The sequence below is a fragment of the Pyrgilauda ruficollis genome, unplaced genomic scaffold, assembly GCF_017590135.1.
Source record: "Pyrgilauda ruficollis isolate IOZ18807 unplaced genomic scaffold, ASM1759013v1 scaffold141, whole genome shotgun sequence".
NCBI lineage: Eukaryota > Metazoa > Chordata > Aves > Passeriformes > Passeridae > Pyrgilauda > Pyrgilauda ruficollis.
This window is the reverse complement of record NW_024512655.1, coordinates 285,556-302,693: the sequence shown is the minus strand read 5'-3', so window position 1 is coordinate 302,693 and position 17,138 is coordinate 285,556. Positions and strand designations below refer to the sequence as shown.

Here is a 17,138-nt window from a genome sequence, read left to right as displayed (position 1 = left end):
GTCCCCTTGAGATGCTTTAGCTGTGGTTGTGCATGGGAGGCAAGACTGGAGACAAGATTAGTCTCCCAAACACAAAGCAAATATTGAATAGTCTTGGCACCTGGGGATCTGTTCAAGTACTTCTTAGTGTGGAGGTTGTTTTGCTCACATCTGAGAGATTTGAACTGATGGAGCTTATGTATGTTATCCACAGGATTCGAAATTCCCACATGGGAGCTGAACAACATAGGAAAAAGTGACATTGGTGAACTATCTTGCAGTTCAGATATTGATCTTTATGTCTTGTTTTTCACGTTCTAGGCCACAACTTCCACCAACTGGATTCTGGAGTCGCAGAATATTAATGAATTGAAATCTGAGATCTACTCTTTAAAAGGACTTCTCCTGAACCGGTATGGATGCAGTGTGTGAGCAGACTGTTGTGGGGGAAGTGCTGCTTTCTGGGATTCCCTCAGTCAGGGAGAGGAAAGGCATTTCAAACAGGAACTGCCTCTGTATCCTGTTACTGCTATTTTAATAATACCATTTTGTATTCCACTATCACTTTCTGTTTGCAGGTCTCAAGATGCTTTTCAAACTGGCCTTAAATCACAGAGTCCTTAGGGAATTGATAAGATTTTTCCTTTTTGTTTGCACTTCCCCCACAGTCAGGATGTCTCTCACCTAGTCTGAGGAATTGACTGCATCTGCACCTGTATTCTGTTTTGGAAAGCCACTTCTGGGTGCAGTTCAGCTGCCTTGCTCATGGTCAGGGCATAGCCAGGATGAAAAGAATCGTGCCACAGCAGGGCACCCACAGAGGACAGGGTGAGCTCAGCCCAGTTCTGCAGTGGCTGCTGGTGGCAGCAGCAGCAGGGGAGGTGAGAGCAGCTCCTGTTCCCCCTTCAGCCTCAGGGAAGGCAGTGCTGAGTGCAGCCAGCTTTCCTCTGCTCTGCTCTTGTTCGTGGCACTTGCCAGCTCTCCTGAGGGGCACGAGGACCCCCTGGCACATGGCCTTTGCAGACCTTCATCTGACATCTGCAAACTCCCACGTTTCACATACACAGGCAAGGATGCATGGGAGTGCTACATCAGACATGCTTTTGTGCTTTGCCCTTCATGATGGATGACTCTCTGAGGGCACCAGTGCTCCCCCTGCACTTATATTTGTCCTCTTTGGCACTTGGAATCTGCTGTTAGTACTGGGCATTAGCCTGCTGGTATCATATCCTTAAAATCCAGCTGGAAAGGACTCGGGGCCAGCTTTCCAGCTGGTGCAAGCTGGTATGACTCCATTCAAGTCAGAGGAGCTGAACCAGTCTGTGGCAGCCAGGGCCTGGCCCAAACATGTAAAGTGCATGCTGGGGCTGGGAGAAAGGCTCTGGATTGCAGTGAGCCAGAATGCAACAGTGGTGTATCACAGTGAGGTGAGAGCCAGGTGGTGAAATTCCCTGGCTCAGGCACCTGGTGTGTCTGACTTCTTGCTCCAGTGGGAATTTTCTGTACCAATTAATTAGTGATTGTCTTACAAAGGGACACCCCTGTCTTTTCACAGGCAGCATTCCTGAGTGCTAGCTTACTTTGTGAAATTGGCCAAATCAGATCATTTTGGTGCTTCAGACTGCCCAGCTGGGATGTTTTCCTTGTGTACAGGCTCGATTGCTGAGTGCTTGTAAAGCACTTTAAGAATCTCTCTGGAGAAGTGAAGTGGCCTTGGTTTTGCTCATTTATGGCAAAGAGACTTGCAGTTTCAGTCTTGCTGAAACCCCTCAGTATTTCTAACAAAAGCCCCTTTCTTTCCCTCTTGTCCTCCCCAAGGAGGCAGTTCCCTCCCTCCCCTTCAGCTCCTAAGATCCCATCGTGGCAGATCCCAGTGAAGCCAAGCTCACCCTCCAACCCTGTTGTCGCCAACCACAACAGCAGCAGTGACATCTCCCCGGTCAGCAACGAGTCCACCACGTCCTCCCCCGTGAAGGAGAACCACAGCCCCGAGGGCTCCAAGGTCAGCTGCCACCTGCTGAGCTCCGAGGAGGCCACCAAGGCCATCGACGTCACGAGCCAGGTGCGGATGGAGGTGCAGGGTGAGGAGGAGAAACGGGAAACCAAAAGGAATGATGAGGAGGAGGAGGACGATGAGGATGATGATGTCAGCCACGTGGATGAGGAGGAGTGTCTGGGTGTCCAGACTGAGGACCGGCGAGGAGGGGATGGTCAGATTAATGAGCAGGTGGAAAAGCTGCGAAGACCTGAGGGGGCCAGCAACGAGAATGAGATTGACTAAGACACCCTGGCTGCTGCTGCTGCTGCACATCTTCCCCGGCCCGCTGCACTGTCCCCAGTGCCTCTCCCATTTTGTGGAGAGAAAAGCTACCATTCCCTGCAGTGATTCCCCCTTGATTGGCCTTGAGCAGGGTCGTGGTTGCTCGGTGAGCAACACGACTGCCCTGTTTCAGCACAGGGCTTTGCAGTCCTGCAGTGGCTCCTTCTCCCCACCCAGCCCTTCTTCCCGTGAGCGGGGGTCACTGCTGGGCTGGCAGACCGATGGCCTTACCACGCACCACAGCTACACAATATGCCCTCTTACAGAAGCAGTTGGCCTCTTGCTGCATCCTAGAGCCCTTCTCTCCAATTTCAGAAACCAGTCTGTCCTGAGCTCCTTGATTTCACAAGCCTTTAATCCCACATAAGGCCCAAACCAGTTCTCTGTTTCCCAAAATAACTCTGTTTTATTTCTCAAACTACTTGATACTCTCTTGGAAAAAAAAAAAAACAACCCAACAAACCAAAAAAACCCCAGCAGAACATTTTAACCTCAAATTCTTCACCAGATCTCAGTCTTGGCTCTTCTAAGCTTTACGCCAAGCCTCAATTTGCTGAAACTACCTAGCATGTAAAAACACTGAATTTCTGTGGGGTCCAAAGAATGCTATTTCCACTCCACATGCTGACACTCATCAGAGTGGCCTGTTGGTAGGGTCCAAGTCCAGGTGTCATGGCCACAGAGAAATCCATGAGAACAGGTGGCTTTGTTGATGATTGCTCCCCAGCAAAAGGCTTTAGAAGAAGCTGACTCTGCTCATCCCAATTATTACCCTTCCTCCTCCAAAGACAGGGAGCTCACATCAGTTTTTGACATCTATTTTATTTATAGCTGCCCTGAATGAATGAATGAACAAACAAACAAATGGGGTGAAATCAGATGCTGAAATAGTTGGTTAATTCTGAATATTTGCAATGGTTTTTAGCCTTTTTCCTCCCTAAATGAGAAGAAAAATGATCATAAATGGTACCTCTCCAGTGACAGGCACCTGCTTCAGCAAGGCAGTCTCTCTAGCAGAGAGAACAGCTCCAGTTCTGAGGTTTAACCACTGGCCCTTCTTGCCCAGTCCAGCCTTTTTTGTTTTTTTTTTTTTTGCCCCACTGGGCTGTACACAAACCAGTGAATTTTAAACCTCTGACAGTTTGCAGCATTGTGTTTGCAGCTGGTGAAGTGGTGGTGTCCAATGATCCTATTCACTGCATCAGAGCATCTTAGCAGAGCAATTCTTGTAACAACTGAGTCTTACTGTCCTCACCAAGCAAGTGTGCTCGTCTGTGTGATCATGTATAGATTTCAAATATAAAATATGATTGTATATAATTGTAATAAATATGAGTTACCACTATTTAACACCAGGTTATTACTGGATTACTGTGGCTCTTATTTTGGGGAGAAATGTGCACGTAGGGTGGTCAAGGGAGGGGAAAGGGATGGTTGCAGAAATCTGGTCCTCCTAAAATGTTTTCCAAAGGACTTTGTGGCTGTTTTTCTGAGTGCTCCTAGGCAGTATCAGCAGGAGGCAGTGGTGTGAGCGCAGTGTGGGGTACTCTGCACATGGCTCCAGGAGCCTGGTGCAGAGGCTGGGATGGAATTGCCCCCGGGGTGCAGGGCAGTTATTCTGTGCCTCTGCTCCCGGCAGGAGGCTCTGCAGGGTGTGGAATAATCTTCCCCTGCTCCTTCCACCAGCAGCAGGAGGTGCTGAAGGGAGCGTGTGAGATATCCCAGCCTTATCTCCGGGAGGGAATGCTGTGCTGATCCCATGACTGGTGTAACCCTGCCATCCCAGCCCGGGAGCCACCAAAGGAGATGGTGTGCAGCAAGTAAATTGTAGCTGCTACAGTTCCATCATTGTTCAACAGAAGGATTTGGCTCCCTTGTGAAAAATGAGGGATTTACTTGATTCCCAAGTATTTGAGTGTCTGGTACACAGTGACATTTTCCTGCTCGGGGGAGTGAAAGGGACCTTCATATTACTGTATTTAGACCTGCTGCTGAATGTGATGATTTCTCATGCCTTAAATGGACGAATATCTTCCCCAGGAGTGAGTGAGTGTGTGTGTGTCTCTCTCTCCCTCTCAGTCTCTCTCTCCACTGTTTAACGTTCACCAAGAACGTCACGTTTAGCTAAAACAGGGCAAATTTGAAAGTGTTTAAAAAGAAAGGCTTTTCTTAAGAGATGACACTTTTCATTTCTCCAAGCCAGGAATCCTTGTGAAAAGAAAACACAACAACGCAGGGATGTGATGAAAAAGTATTGTCCTGCCCGTATACATTTTATATGCATAGAAGGTTTTGAAAATAGAAAGTGCCTGGACAACAGCAGTTGGTGAAATGTGGAAAATATGTTGCTGAGGTATGTGCCTTGCAGAGTGACTTACAGGGTTTATAGTACAAGCATCCCTGTGGGTTCATTTTCCCCCCTTTTCCTCCATGTTAGTAGTGTTCAATTCATTTACCTCAGGATTTCTGGTGCACAGTAGAAGGCAGTTTTCTTTAACTACTCTCTTCTGTCCTTTAGTTTTTCTTTCTTACTGCCTTACCAGTTCTGTAGGTTTTCTGTATATTGTGCCAGTTCTAAAGTTTTTCCTTTCTCCAACCTGATGAATCCCAGAAAAATTTGGAAGAAGCCAGACCTTCTAACCTGCAGGTACAGTCAAGAATCACCAGTTCTATTCCTCTCTGTTGTGTTCCTTCTCTTTCCAGCATAGCAGCAGCTCAGGAAGAGGATTTTGGTCCTCGTGGCCTGACTACTAACTTGTAATTTTTTTTCTTTTATTTTGCTAGAAACAAGCTTCTTAGCTCAGCTGCCCTGTGAAATGCTTACCCCACTGGCCTGTTGGCACTGGCAATGGCATCCTGTTAACTGAAAGATGACCAGGTAGAGAACCTTTTATCTGCAGAATGAGCAGCAGCAGCAGTTCCCTACCACCTGGTTTATTCAAGTGCTGGTTTACTGTGTACTCTATTTTACACAGGAATAAGAATAACACAGCAGAGAGTTGAGTTCAGTGGGTTCCTAACATGGTTTCTGTAGGTCTTTAATAACATAAAAAAATAGGTGATGGGAGCTTCCTCTGGACAGTGTCAACTGGCTACATCTCAGTGAATGCCTGTCACCCTGTGCTTTCTCCTAGAGGAAACAATATCAGACTGGTACTTACCAGTAATTTGAGATTATAAAAACTCCCTTTTCAATAGCTGCAAGAGAAATGTGGGCAACTCAAAAGGGAGAAAGGGTTAAGAGAGATGTTTCCTGATCATCTCCCTCCACCCTTACCCTCAGATGTTCCAAATTGGTCTTAGAGCATCTTTGTCAAAAGCAGGAAGAATCTTATTTTTATTGTCTTTTGTGTGTTGGTGACATAACCAAACAAACCAAAGTGTTTGGGATCAGAAGGAAGAAGATGACTTTGCAAAGTATTTTACTTGTAAGTGTGCCTTGGATTTCACACATGATGGTAAAAAATCCTGGCTGATAGATACAGAGCTGTGACACAGACAAGTTGCGGAGAAAGGCACCTTTGGGACCCAGACAAAATTAAGAGAGAGCAGAGAAAAGAGCTCTTACTTGCCAGAAGAAGCCAAGCTGCAGCAAGGAGAGGGCAGAGTGTGTCTGTGCAAGGCCCTGCAGCTTGCACAGCCCCAGCCCCACGAGCTCTGCCCAGCTGAGGCCGCTTGCGCTGAGCCTGGGCTGTGCAGGGTGAGTGAGGAGCTGCCCAGCACCTCAGCCTGCCCCGAGACACACTCTGCCCTCTCCCTGCTGCAGCTTGGCTTCTTCTGGCAAGTAAGAGCTCTTGTCTCTGTTCTGTCTTAATTTTGTCTTCGTAGAGGGGAGGAAGGTTTGCCAGAAGGTCCATCCTGGTGGGTGCTGGTGAAAAAAAGTGTGGAAAAGCCCAGGTGGTGTCTGCTCCGTTGCTGGCGTTTGCAGAGGCTCCTTGCTTTTCCTGTGCTGGGGCAGGGCTGTGCTTGGGGAAAACAAAGGCTCAGGTCCAGGCTCAGGCAGCAAACCTGTTTTGTTGAAGTCAAGGTCTCCATGCTTGATTAAACCCTGCAGCAGCAGGTTGTGGAGATCTAAGTGTTTGCCAAGGGCTTTGACACAGGAAGCTTTGGAAGGTCCTTTCTGTGTGGTGGTGCTTTGTGTAAAGCACAAATTGTTTGTGCTTGGTGACCCTGCACACCAAAACCTGAGGATGAGCCTGAGCTGTGAGCTCTCCAGCCCTCTCACACCACTGGGTGCTGTGCAAGTGCCAAGCAAAAGAAGGGCTGGATCTCCAGGGATTGTAAACACAAATAAAGGGGTGCTGGAAGATGAAACAAGGGAAATTATTTACCTAAGGGGACAGGAGAGAGCTTCCAGCTTTCTTCACTTTCCCTTTTACTGTCTTATGCCCAGACTATGCTGCTTCCTCAGCAGTCAGCCTGGATGGGCACCTTTGGAGCCGTGTCCGTGTATTAGGCTGGTGAAAGGGTGGCTCTCACCCCTTCTTATGCTCTTAGAAAGAATATTTTTAAAAATGGAAATGCACTTGGGGTGAGTTTTGGGGTATCAGGGAAGAGGGAAGATGGAGATCAGGGCCTGACTTCTCCACTTGCTGTGCAGTACAAGCTGCATGCTTTTAGATTGAGGGGCTGGCATGGTCTGTCCCAGATCAGGGAAAAAAACAATCCCATCCCCAAAAGGGAGCAAGCACTAACCTAATAAAGGCACCAGCTGGACGAAGGGAAAACCATCTCTTTGGAGAAAAAAAAAAAAAAAAAACAAAACCCAACCTCCTTTCTTTAGAAAAATAATATATTTCATCCAAATAAGGTAAAAATATTTGAAATGGGGCAGAAGTGAGCACTAGGCAGCATCTATCAGGCCCTTTCTGAAAAGGGGAAGATTATTAAAACTCAATTACAATTTATTTCTGTAAAGTGTCTTTCAGGCTAAAAATCTCCCCAAATGCTTTGCAGGACTGCTCAGGGATTACTTACAGTATGGAGCCTCCTAGAACAACACCCTGCTTTTTTAGCAGGCCCCCCTTTTCTGCAGCTGCTGAAGGAATTAATCCTTCAGGGTTTTATTTTGTTTCTTCTATGTTTGTGCAAATAATGAGATATGTTTTATGATACTGGCTGCAAGAAGAACCTGAAGAGGAATAGGAGAGTGACACTATATTTTATATTGGTTTAGGTAAAATGCTTGCTTTTCTTTGGGACTGTGTCTGCTGTGTGAGAAGGTGATTGGCTGGGTAGGGCTGATTCAGAGGATCCAGAAGTACAACTGGCTTGTTTGTTGCCTATTTTTCTTTCTCTGGCTGTCACTTGGCCAGGCTGCTTGCCTGTGTCTCGGTCCCCTTGCTTGGCAAAATCCTGCTCGTGCCTCCTGTCACCTTCCCTCATCTCTGCCTCCTCATGCTCTTTCCTTTCCAGCACTTCACAGACTGCTTCCAACTTTGTACCTCTGCTTCTAGAGCTACTGCTGAGGTTTTGTGTAGTACCAGCTGTCTGAAATTAATTTCTTTAACTGATTTAATTAAACCAGAGCAAATTCTGGGGTGGACATTCTTCCATCTCTCTGAGCAGATTTGCTTTACTTAAGCAGTTTCAACTTTGTGCATTCACTAAGGGCTGGATGCTAAATGCTGCAGCTTTCCTGTAGAGATGAATTATTCCTTGCTTTCTGCCCCCTGCACTGTCAACAGCAGGTTCCATCTCTGCAGGCCTGCTTGTCTGCTTACCTGCCTGCTTTTTTGCAGTAATATCAACACTTCCATGGCAGGTTTTGGCTGTGAGGTGGAGCTTGGGACTCCCTCTTGCTTCACAGCCTCTTCTGCTTGCTAGAACAAGCCTGGTGCAGCCTCGAATCCCACTACTGCATCACTTTCTTGTCTCTTTTCCCCTCCCAACTCTAAAAACTGCAGGCAGAACCTGCTGATCTGTGTGGGAAAATGGGGAAGTGTGGGGGATGCCCCAGGCAGGGGGTCCCCCCTGTGCTGTGTGCAGCGACGTGGAGGGGCTGCAGCCGTGCCAGCCCTGGGACCCTCTGCAGAGGCTGTGAGTGGGCACAGCAGGGACACTGGGTGCCTCAGGCCAGAGCTGGACCCCTGTGGGCACAGCTGGCTCTGGCCCAGATGTGACCTGCAGGGATCACCTGGCCACTGATGAAGGCACTGCTTCCCCCCAGGGCTGTCTGACTGGCTCTGGCCACGGACCAAGTGTCTCGGTGTGCCCAGTTCAGCGTGTCAGCTGCAGAGCTCTGGCATTCAGGCAGAGCCTGGCCCTGTCCTGGCATCCCAGCGAGGGTCCCTGGGGCTGTGGCAGCAGCAGGGCTCAGGGCAGGGGCTGCTGGCTGCCACTGCCCTGTGGGGAGGGAGGGAAGGGGGCAGGAACAGCTCTGTCTGCCTGGCAGATAAATCTTCAGCTGTTTACTTAAATCCTCTGTGTTTCTTCATTTGTTTGTTTAAGAGTTTTCCTGCCAAAAAAGAGCAAAAGGAAGAAGGGAAGCTGCCTCTGTTGGCCACCCTTCCTCAGCTAGGAGGGCCTGGGGCACTTCACGGGCAAGAGCAGGACTGGGGCGAGGGCACCCTGCCTTGCTCTGGGAAGATGAAGGGATTGCTTCAGGATGGACCGTGGCATCTCCTGGGCAATGCCTGACCCCTGTGAGGGGAGTGGCTGAGCCCACTTTGGGCTGGATGCTGTCACCCCTTCCAGCACCTCCTGTACCTACAAATGCTCAGGGCCTTTTTCCCTCTTTGCCCTCACCCATTTGGTAGGAATTGTTTGTTGTAGGTAGGAATTGCAGGTTTTGTCACCTTTCAGGTCCTGGTACAATCTGTTCAAGACAGCAGAGACCCAAGAGGTGAGGGCTGGAGCCTTTTGGATTTCCATGTGCCAGCGTCTGCCACAGAGGACTCAAGGCTATTACAGGGATATACTTGAGCTCTCCAAGTGCAACAGCAGCAGCAACTGCCCCGATTTTGTCTTGGCATTAGAACAAGTGACCTTGCCTGGTGTCTGCTGCTCCCCAGGGCTCACCAGGGGCAGGGCTGTGGGTGCAAGACTGCACCACCACCCCCATCACCACCTGCAAGGGCTGCTGCTCCCCAGGGCTCACCAGGGGCAGGGCTGTGGGTGCAAGACTGCACCATCACCACCTGCAAGGAACAAATGCATGGAACAAATGCAAAAACTTTGATTTGTTCAACTTGCAGCTTCTCCCACAGCTCAGTCATTCTTTTATGAAGTCCAGTCAGAGTCCCACTGAGAAAAGGCAGGTTCCAGCAAAGCTTTCCAGCAATGAAATGTTGTTCGTGTCCCCCGTCCCCACCTGGAAACAAGGCCATTTAAATATTCCATGTGCTGTGGGCAGAGCTCCAGTGAGAACAAACCTCTGGGCTCCGGGGCTGGATTAGGAGCATGTTCAGATAATGACATCTGAAAACAGGACGGCTGGGAGCTGCGGCAGAGCAGCGAGGGGCTTTGAAAGAGAGAGGAGTCTAATCCTCTCTGCTGACAGGGAGGCAGCGGGGCACAGAGACCCAGAACATCCTGGCACGGGCCTCAGCACCGAGCTCTCCTGCCCGCTCATTCCTGCACCGCCTCAAGCAAGAAGACAACTCGATCGCTTCAAACTTTGGGGTTTTTTTTCCAGTTTTTATTGAGTGAAAATGTCAAACCTTGCATCAGTCATGCAAAAAAAAAAAAAAAATCAAATAAATAAAACACATATATTAAATTTCTAATAGCACTAAATTCAAGTGGAAAAATATTCAGTTCTTAATAACGCAGGTGCTGAAGAGACCAGATTCAAGTAAATCAGAGCACACCATCCTGTTTAGGGTGTTTTTTTTCACTTTCTGCATTTTTGTCTCAAAACCTATATATATATCTATATATCTATATATATGTATATACATATAGATATATACACACACACATATATATGTGCATACATATTATTTTTATATTTATATATATACACATACATATTTATAAAACATTAAAAAGAGCATTGGTGGTTCAAGCATTTATCTTCCCCCCTCCCCCATGGAAAGAAAAAAAACAACAACAAAACAAAATAAAATTACACATTTAAAATTCAAAATGAGCTAGCAATGGCTTATAGTCCTAGTGTGCAATATGGATATTACAAAAGGCTAGAATCCTCCCTCATTGTCTTTTTTTTTAATTTTTGTTTTTTAAAGTTGTTTTTTTTTGCTACATTGGAAAATTTTTTTTTAAATTTTTTTTTCTTTATAAAATTCCTTCCACGCAGACTTTAATCCAGTTGAGTTTGTGGCTAGAACAAACAATCTAGTCAATAGTTTTTATTTAATTTTTTTGCTCTTCAGCAGTGAATGGTAGCAGAATCAGGAGGGTCCATCTCAAGGTTTATTATTGTTTGGTTTTTATCTTGTTTTGGACAAAACAGTTCCATTTCCTCTCTCCTCTTTCCTCTTCTTATAGAGCCAGTTGAATCTCCCTCTCTTTCTCTGGTCACTCTTTAGACAGTCCCATTGCTACGAGAGCTCGGAATGACAAACCACCTGCTCTGACGGGGTCTGGGCTGTGAGGCCCTTCTTCAGAAAAGCACTTAAGCTCGGGCTTAAACCCGGGCCCACTCAGACTCTTCTGCTTAAGGGTTTTGCCGAATTAAAGCCTGAACATGGCAGAATAAAAAGCGGGTTCAACTTTCTTTCGTTGTTGTTGCAGACAGAGACAGCGCTGGAGTGGCAGGACGGGGAGGCCGCTGTCCTGCGGGCCGGCTCCAGGGCCAGCCCGGGGCTCGCTCAGCCCCAGCTCCCGGGCAAGAGGTGACACAGGTCTGGGACAAGGGCTGAGGTGTCAGGGAGAACTGGGGTGCCTGGGGGGGAAATGGTGTGCATAGATAAAGGTGGGCCCTCCTGGCACACTCAGCCCCCGGGCCCGGCTGGGCACCGCCAGCCCTTGCTCCGCTCGCTGCCGCTGTCCCCGCTGCGGGGCAGAGCTGACACTGTCCTAGGGCACGGACACGAGTGACACGAGTGACACGAGTGACACGAGTGACACGAGTGGCACGAGTGGCCCGGGGGGCCTCGCGCTGCCCCTGGCTCCCAGCAGGGCTCGGCCCTGCTCCACAGTCACTGACAGAGATCCTGTTGATTGTGGCGGCACAGAATAATCACATCTGCTCTGCAAGATGTGGCTCGTGTTAATCTAAGGATTCCTCCTGGAGCCCATCACCATACTATCTAAGTAGCTGAACACAGGGAAAATGTACAAGTACAGAACCTGCAGCAAATGCTAGTGAAGTAAAATCTTTTTGCCCCATCCCATTTTGAGAAATTCCAGGGCATCATTCCATCACTCTGCCCCAGGAACGTGAGCTTCATTCTGTTCGAGAATGGGGCTGTGCTAGGGAACACACAGCTGAGGGTAGGGGATATACCAAACAAAACAAAAACAAACAAACAACAAAAAAACCCCCTATAAAAATAAAAGCCACACAAATAGCTGATAGAGGAAAAGAACTCCAAAGAATTAAATAAACTACAAACTAGTGATAATATTTCATTTGTTTTCATTTGTTTCATCTCTACAAAATTCAAGTTAGAGTTCGGAATCGTGCAGGTCTGGTCAGTGCTGGGAGTGTGAAGTCAGCCTCAAACCACAGCATTAAGGCCCCCCCTCCCCTGCCACCCCTACAAACATACACTACATTGAAAGAGAGAAAAAAAAAAAAAAAAAAGGGAAAAAAAAAAGAGAGAGAAGAAAAAAAAAGGAGAAAAAAAATTGCACACAATTAACCATATGTAAGGGCTATCCAGAAGGCAGGTGACACCTCCCCCTCCACCCCTTGGCATTGGTGGTTTCTCTTTTGTTCTATATATAGTAATAACCTTTACAGGAAAAATACTGTACAACTTTTTTTTTTTCCTTTCCTTTTGAAACATTAGCTGAACATTCTGTCCCCACATTTACACAGCTGAGCTGCTTGTTTATAAATCAGACCTGATCTGCACCAGTTCCTTAGGGAAATAACAAAAAAAAAAAAAAGCAACCTAAATTTCTTCAGGCCTTTATCTGTTCAGGGTGAAAACAAATCCTGGGGATCCCTTAGAGCTGAAGTGCTCATGGAGCTGAGGAGGGGAGAGGGTGCCTGCATGGTATAAAAAAAAGATTTTTTTCTTTTTTTAAAAGGGACAAAGCTCAGACTAATCTGGTATACTTTAAAACTGGCACCAAAATAACTATCAGAATTAATTCATACTAGTCCTTCTGGTGCCCTGGCGTGTGTAGACAAGCCCTGTCAGGCTCAGGCAAGGATCTGGGGTCAAACAGCTACTGTGGCACCTGCCAGAGGCCGGGACAGGTCCTGCAGTGTGTGTTCCCAGGCCAGGCCAGGAAAGAGAGCAGGAAGAGCCCGGAGCCAGGGGAAAGCCCAGGCTGCTGCAGAGCCCCTGCCTGAGCCCTGTCCCAGGGCAGGTCCTGCCCAGGGTCCGGAGCAGGGCTGAGCAGGGCAGCCAGAGCCTGCCAGAGTCACCTGAGATCCGTGTCTGTCACACCTGGCGCGCCTGCAGCAGGGCTGGGCACCAGGGCTGGGGAGGGGACTGTCCCGGTGCCACTGCCTGGGGCACGGCTGGCGCTGTCCCGAGGCTGCACGGGGACTGCTGCTCCCCGTGCTGCACCACGGGGCAGGGGCAGCTCACAGCTCCTGAGATGGGGATACTGAAGCACCACAAAAACGCCTCACCTCCGCAGAGAGGAAGCACCTAGGGGTTGGGATGAGATGGACCTGGATGGCAGAGTAACCCCAGTCCTCCAGTGTGACAGACCCTTTGAACTGCCTGCTGTGTTCTTCCCAGGTTACTTCAGCTAAATCCCTACATCACAACAGCAGGGATGAGGAGAGGTGTCCTACAGAGAAAGTGTAGACTGAGAAAGTTTTACAATATAAATAGCATTCAAAATTATTATCATTAACAGTAAAAAGGATCTGGAAGAACAGAGGAGTGTCCCATTCCCACCCCTGCTCATTCATTAATGCATCCTCATTTATGTGACAATAAATACCCACTCCCACCCTGGCTGTCTGATGCCATTTAATGCTGGAGAAAGAAGGGGGAAGGGTGGAGAGAGAGAGAGAGAGAGAGCACACTCCTCACCCCCTCCTTCCCACTGGCAAAAGCTGAGCTACTTGTCTTTGTGACACCAATTCCTTTAATTTTATATATGTGTGTGTGTGTGTACATTATATAGAGAGACACACACACAAATATATATTTCTAAAATTCATTACCTCTTGTTCCCACCCACCCCCCTCCAAGAAGTGGAGATTATTATTATTATCGTACAACTGAAAACATGGAAAAATAAAACCCAGAAAGAAAATTGGGGGGATAGAGCCCCACCCATAAAAAAGGGTCCCCAGATGGGCACAGGCCCCACGCACCGTGCAGGGAGCAAGGAAAAGTAGTGGGTACCCTCAGGGTTCGTGTCCATAGAAAGGGTATTTTTTGCTGCATCCTGCCCCCGTTCTGGGATCTGTAGGATGGAGTGATGCAGCACCAGTCCTGCTGCCCACCGATCTCTTCTGGGGCCTGGGGAGGAGCAGGGGTTTCCTTCCTTCCTCTCTCTCATTTGTGGCACAGAGTTCGTTTTTCATTTGCCATCCCCATCTTTGTTCTTGCCTTATGCGGGGTCCTCTTAGTAAATCTGAGTAAGAGAAGAACCAAACCACTGCCGCTGCTGTCTCTAGGATTAAGGAGAAGCTGCTGGAGCAACGGTGGAGGCTGAGGCAGCAGCTGGAGCTGGAGCAGGGGCAGGAGCTGGGGCTGGGGTGAGGGCTGGCTCGCCCTGAGGCCTGGAAGCATCGCCATGGTCTGTGGAAGAAGCACCCTCCTCTGGTTCTCCATCTTCTTTAGTGGCCAGGCCCTCTGGGTCCGGCAGCGATTCTTCAGAATCTGTGTTCAGGTCTTCCTCCTCCTCGTCGTCCTCCTCATCATCATCGTCATCCTCCTCTTCATCATCCTCCTCTTCTTCATTCATCTCCTCCTCATCGTCCTCTTCATCCTCTTGGGAAGAGTCGTCCTCGTCCTCCACATCCCCGGAGCCCGGTGCCCCCGCGCTCCTCTCCGGCGGCGCGGCCCCGGCTCTGCTTGGGGACGGGCCCTCGGCGACGTCTGCCTGCTTCTTGCTGAGGTCCAGGGAGTCATTGAGGCCCACGCCAGCTGCGTTCTGCAGGAAGAACAGGGAGCTGTTGTTGTCAGTGCTGAGGTTGAGCGAACTGTCCAGGTTGATGGAAGAGTTCTGGATATCGTACTCAAGAGTGGAGTGGGCAAGGCCCTCGGGGCCGGGGGAGATGGCAGGCAGCTCCCCTCGCTCCTGCTTCTCGTGCTTGCGCTTGTGAGAGTCCATCTGAGACATGCCCACCACCGTGTGCTTGCAGCCGGGGTAGGTGCAGTGGAAGTGGGAGCATTTGAGTTTGTACTTGCAGTCAGGCACCTCGCAGTCCACGCTGGAGCTGAACTGGCAGAAGCCGGCGGCGCTGATGACGTCCTGCTTGCCGTGGTGCTTGCGGTGCGCCGTCACCTTGGTGCTGTCAGTGCAGCGGAAGCCGCAGCGCAGACAGTGGAAGTGTGTGCTATTGCCAGAGAACTGACAGTCTGGGAAGTTACAACTCAGTGAAGACTTGAAGCGTTTGAAATCATCCAATACTAGGTTGTCAACACGGTCGTGGTGCTGGGCGTGCTTGTACATGTGGGTACGGCCACAGAACTTGTAGCCGCAGTTCTCCCGTGTGCAGTGGTAGTGGGTAACCTTGAGAGAGAACTGGCAGCTGGAGTCCTTGCAGTCCTCGTAGAGGTCATAGCGCCGAAATCCCTCCAGCATCATCCCTTCATCCAGCATCTTGCGTGAGGACGCGGTCTTGCGGCGCTTGCCAAACGGGGACATGTCCTCAATAATCCAGAAACGCTTTTTGGCCCCCGAGGCAGTTGGCATGGTGATGGTGTTCCCTGAGGAGAGAAAGCGCAGAGCGGTGTTGCTGACAGCCAGGTCTCTCCATCTCCAGCCCTCCTGGCAAGCTCTGTGTTTGCCAGGACACAATGCTGCAACTGTTCCCACCCGCAGCTCGTGCCTCGAGCTCTCGGCGAGCCTGAACCCCAGCACTGTGGCTGGCTGATGCCTGCTGGACATCACTTCCTCAGTTTTCAGCATATCCTGCCTTGTCTCTGCTGCCCTGGCAAACCTGATCTTGTACAAATGTGAACTGTTGCTTCTCTGGTTTGCTGCTTTCACAGTTTCTCTAATCTCTAGTCCCATTTCCCTCAAATCAGACTTTAATAGGGAGGAGCTGGCTTGCTCCAGTCCAAGGACTGAGGTGTGTTACTGTAGCTCCCTGGGGTGGTACCAAGAGCTGCAGTGTGCTAAAAGCTGGTACACGTGCACTGTTTTCCCCTATCCAGGCTCTCGTAACACACTACAATTGCCAAGGACAGGCAGGAAGTGAAGGAAGATCCCATGCGTGATTAAAACTGCAGCGGGGGGGTGGGGGTGTGTGGAATTTATAGAAACAGGATGGACTTTGGCCAGGAGACTGCAACATCCCTCACTGTAATGAGCCTACATATTACAATGAGTGCACTTAGAAAGACAGATGGACAGATGTTCAATGGGGCTAATTCTCATCATCACTAGCCAGTGGACTCTGAGAGAAAATACCAGCTCTGCAACATTCCCTTGGGTCTCAAAAATTCCACGATGCCCCTAGTATAAATAAAGATCCCTCATCTATCTTCCACTTTGACTCACAAGGCCAGCAGAACTGGCTAGTGCTCGTGTCCCCTAGGATCATCTGACATCAAAGACGCGACCTCAGTCTATCTATTAACTTTTCTCCTCTGCTTGCTGCTTCCAGAATCAACCCACAATCTCCAGTATCAACATGCAGCACAGACACGGTTGGAGGCAAGAATTTCTCACCAGGTGCAGAACTGTGAGTGTAATTAGAAATTATAGCTTGCAACTAATCCTTATTTTTCACTCTCTCCCTGCTGAAACTGCCGTCTTTTAAAAGAGGCCCAATTTGTGACACACAGGGCGTGGGGCCCGAGAACCCAGAGCAGATTGCATCCCGGTCTGGGAGGCTGAAGGGACAGTCACTGTGTAGCACTGCTTCCCTTCTTGGTGCCCAGGTGACAACCCCTCCGTGACAGCCTTCAGGAGAAGGTGGTGGCCACGGAAGGAAACCTGCCCCACTCCCAGACTGGTGACCATGGAAGGAAACCTGCCCCACTCCCAAACTGGTGACCACGGAAGGAAACCTGCCCCACTCCCAGACTGGTGACCACGGAAGGAAACCTGCCCCACTCCCAGACTGGTGGCCACGGAAGGAAACCTGCCCCACTCCTGGCACTGGCACTGGTGGCAGGAACCTCCTCTCCACACGGCTGGGCTGTACAGCTTGTGGGATAAGCAAAGAACAAAAGGTTTTCCTGCACCATTTGTTACTGGCTCTTGTGCTCAGACTCAGGACACCAGCTCAGGTCACCCATGGTGACACCATCTGAGTGACACGGTGGGAACTGCACGCTAAGGCTGATTTAACCAGCTACCAGGCAAAGAATAACTTTCTGTCACTGGAGATTTGAAATTGGCAGGCTCCTAACTACAGAATCTGTGACCAATTTGCTCTCTGCTCCCCCCTGAACATCTGGTATTGAAAAATCCAGTTCTCCACTCCCAGCCAACTCATGTAAGTGCAGTGGTGCCTGGACAAGTCACTGCTGTCCAAATTAGCTCCTTTTAATAAAATTACAGCCAAACCATCAAGTTCTCTAGCATTAATTAATGTTCATATTGTCTGCCTTTGGAT

The 17,138-nt window shown here is 49.2% G+C and overlaps 2 protein-coding genes across 10 annotated transcripts in view; one reads left to right on the top strand and one right to left on the bottom strand.

The window, feature by feature from the left end:
- Positions 1-3,654, top strand: part of PEX14 (peroxisomal biogenesis factor 14) — a 67,410-nt gene extending 63,756 nt beyond the window's left edge. For both annotated transcript variants that reach the window (XM_041460289.1, XM_041460290.1), the window contains 2 exons: positions 301-392; positions 1,798-3,654. In XM_041460289.1, coding sequence (XP_041316223.1) covers positions 301-392; positions 1,798-2,260 — 555 coding nt within the window. In that variant the 3' untranslated portion in view covers positions 2,261-3,654. The remainder of the gene's footprint in view (positions 1-300; positions 393-1,797) is intronic.
- A 6,268-nt stretch (positions 3,655-9,922) lies between these two features.
- CASZ1 (castor zinc finger 1) overlaps positions 9,923-17,138 on the bottom strand; it is a 193,737-nt gene continuing 186,521 nt past the window's right edge. For all 8 annotated transcript variants that reach the window (XM_041460302.1, XM_041460307.1, XM_041460303.1 and 5 more), the window contains one exon: positions 9,923-15,279. In XM_041460302.1, the coding sequence (XP_041316236.1) occupies positions 14,024-15,279 (1,256 nt within the window). In that variant the 3' untranslated portion in view covers positions 9,923-14,023. The remainder of the gene's footprint in view (positions 15,280-17,138) is intronic.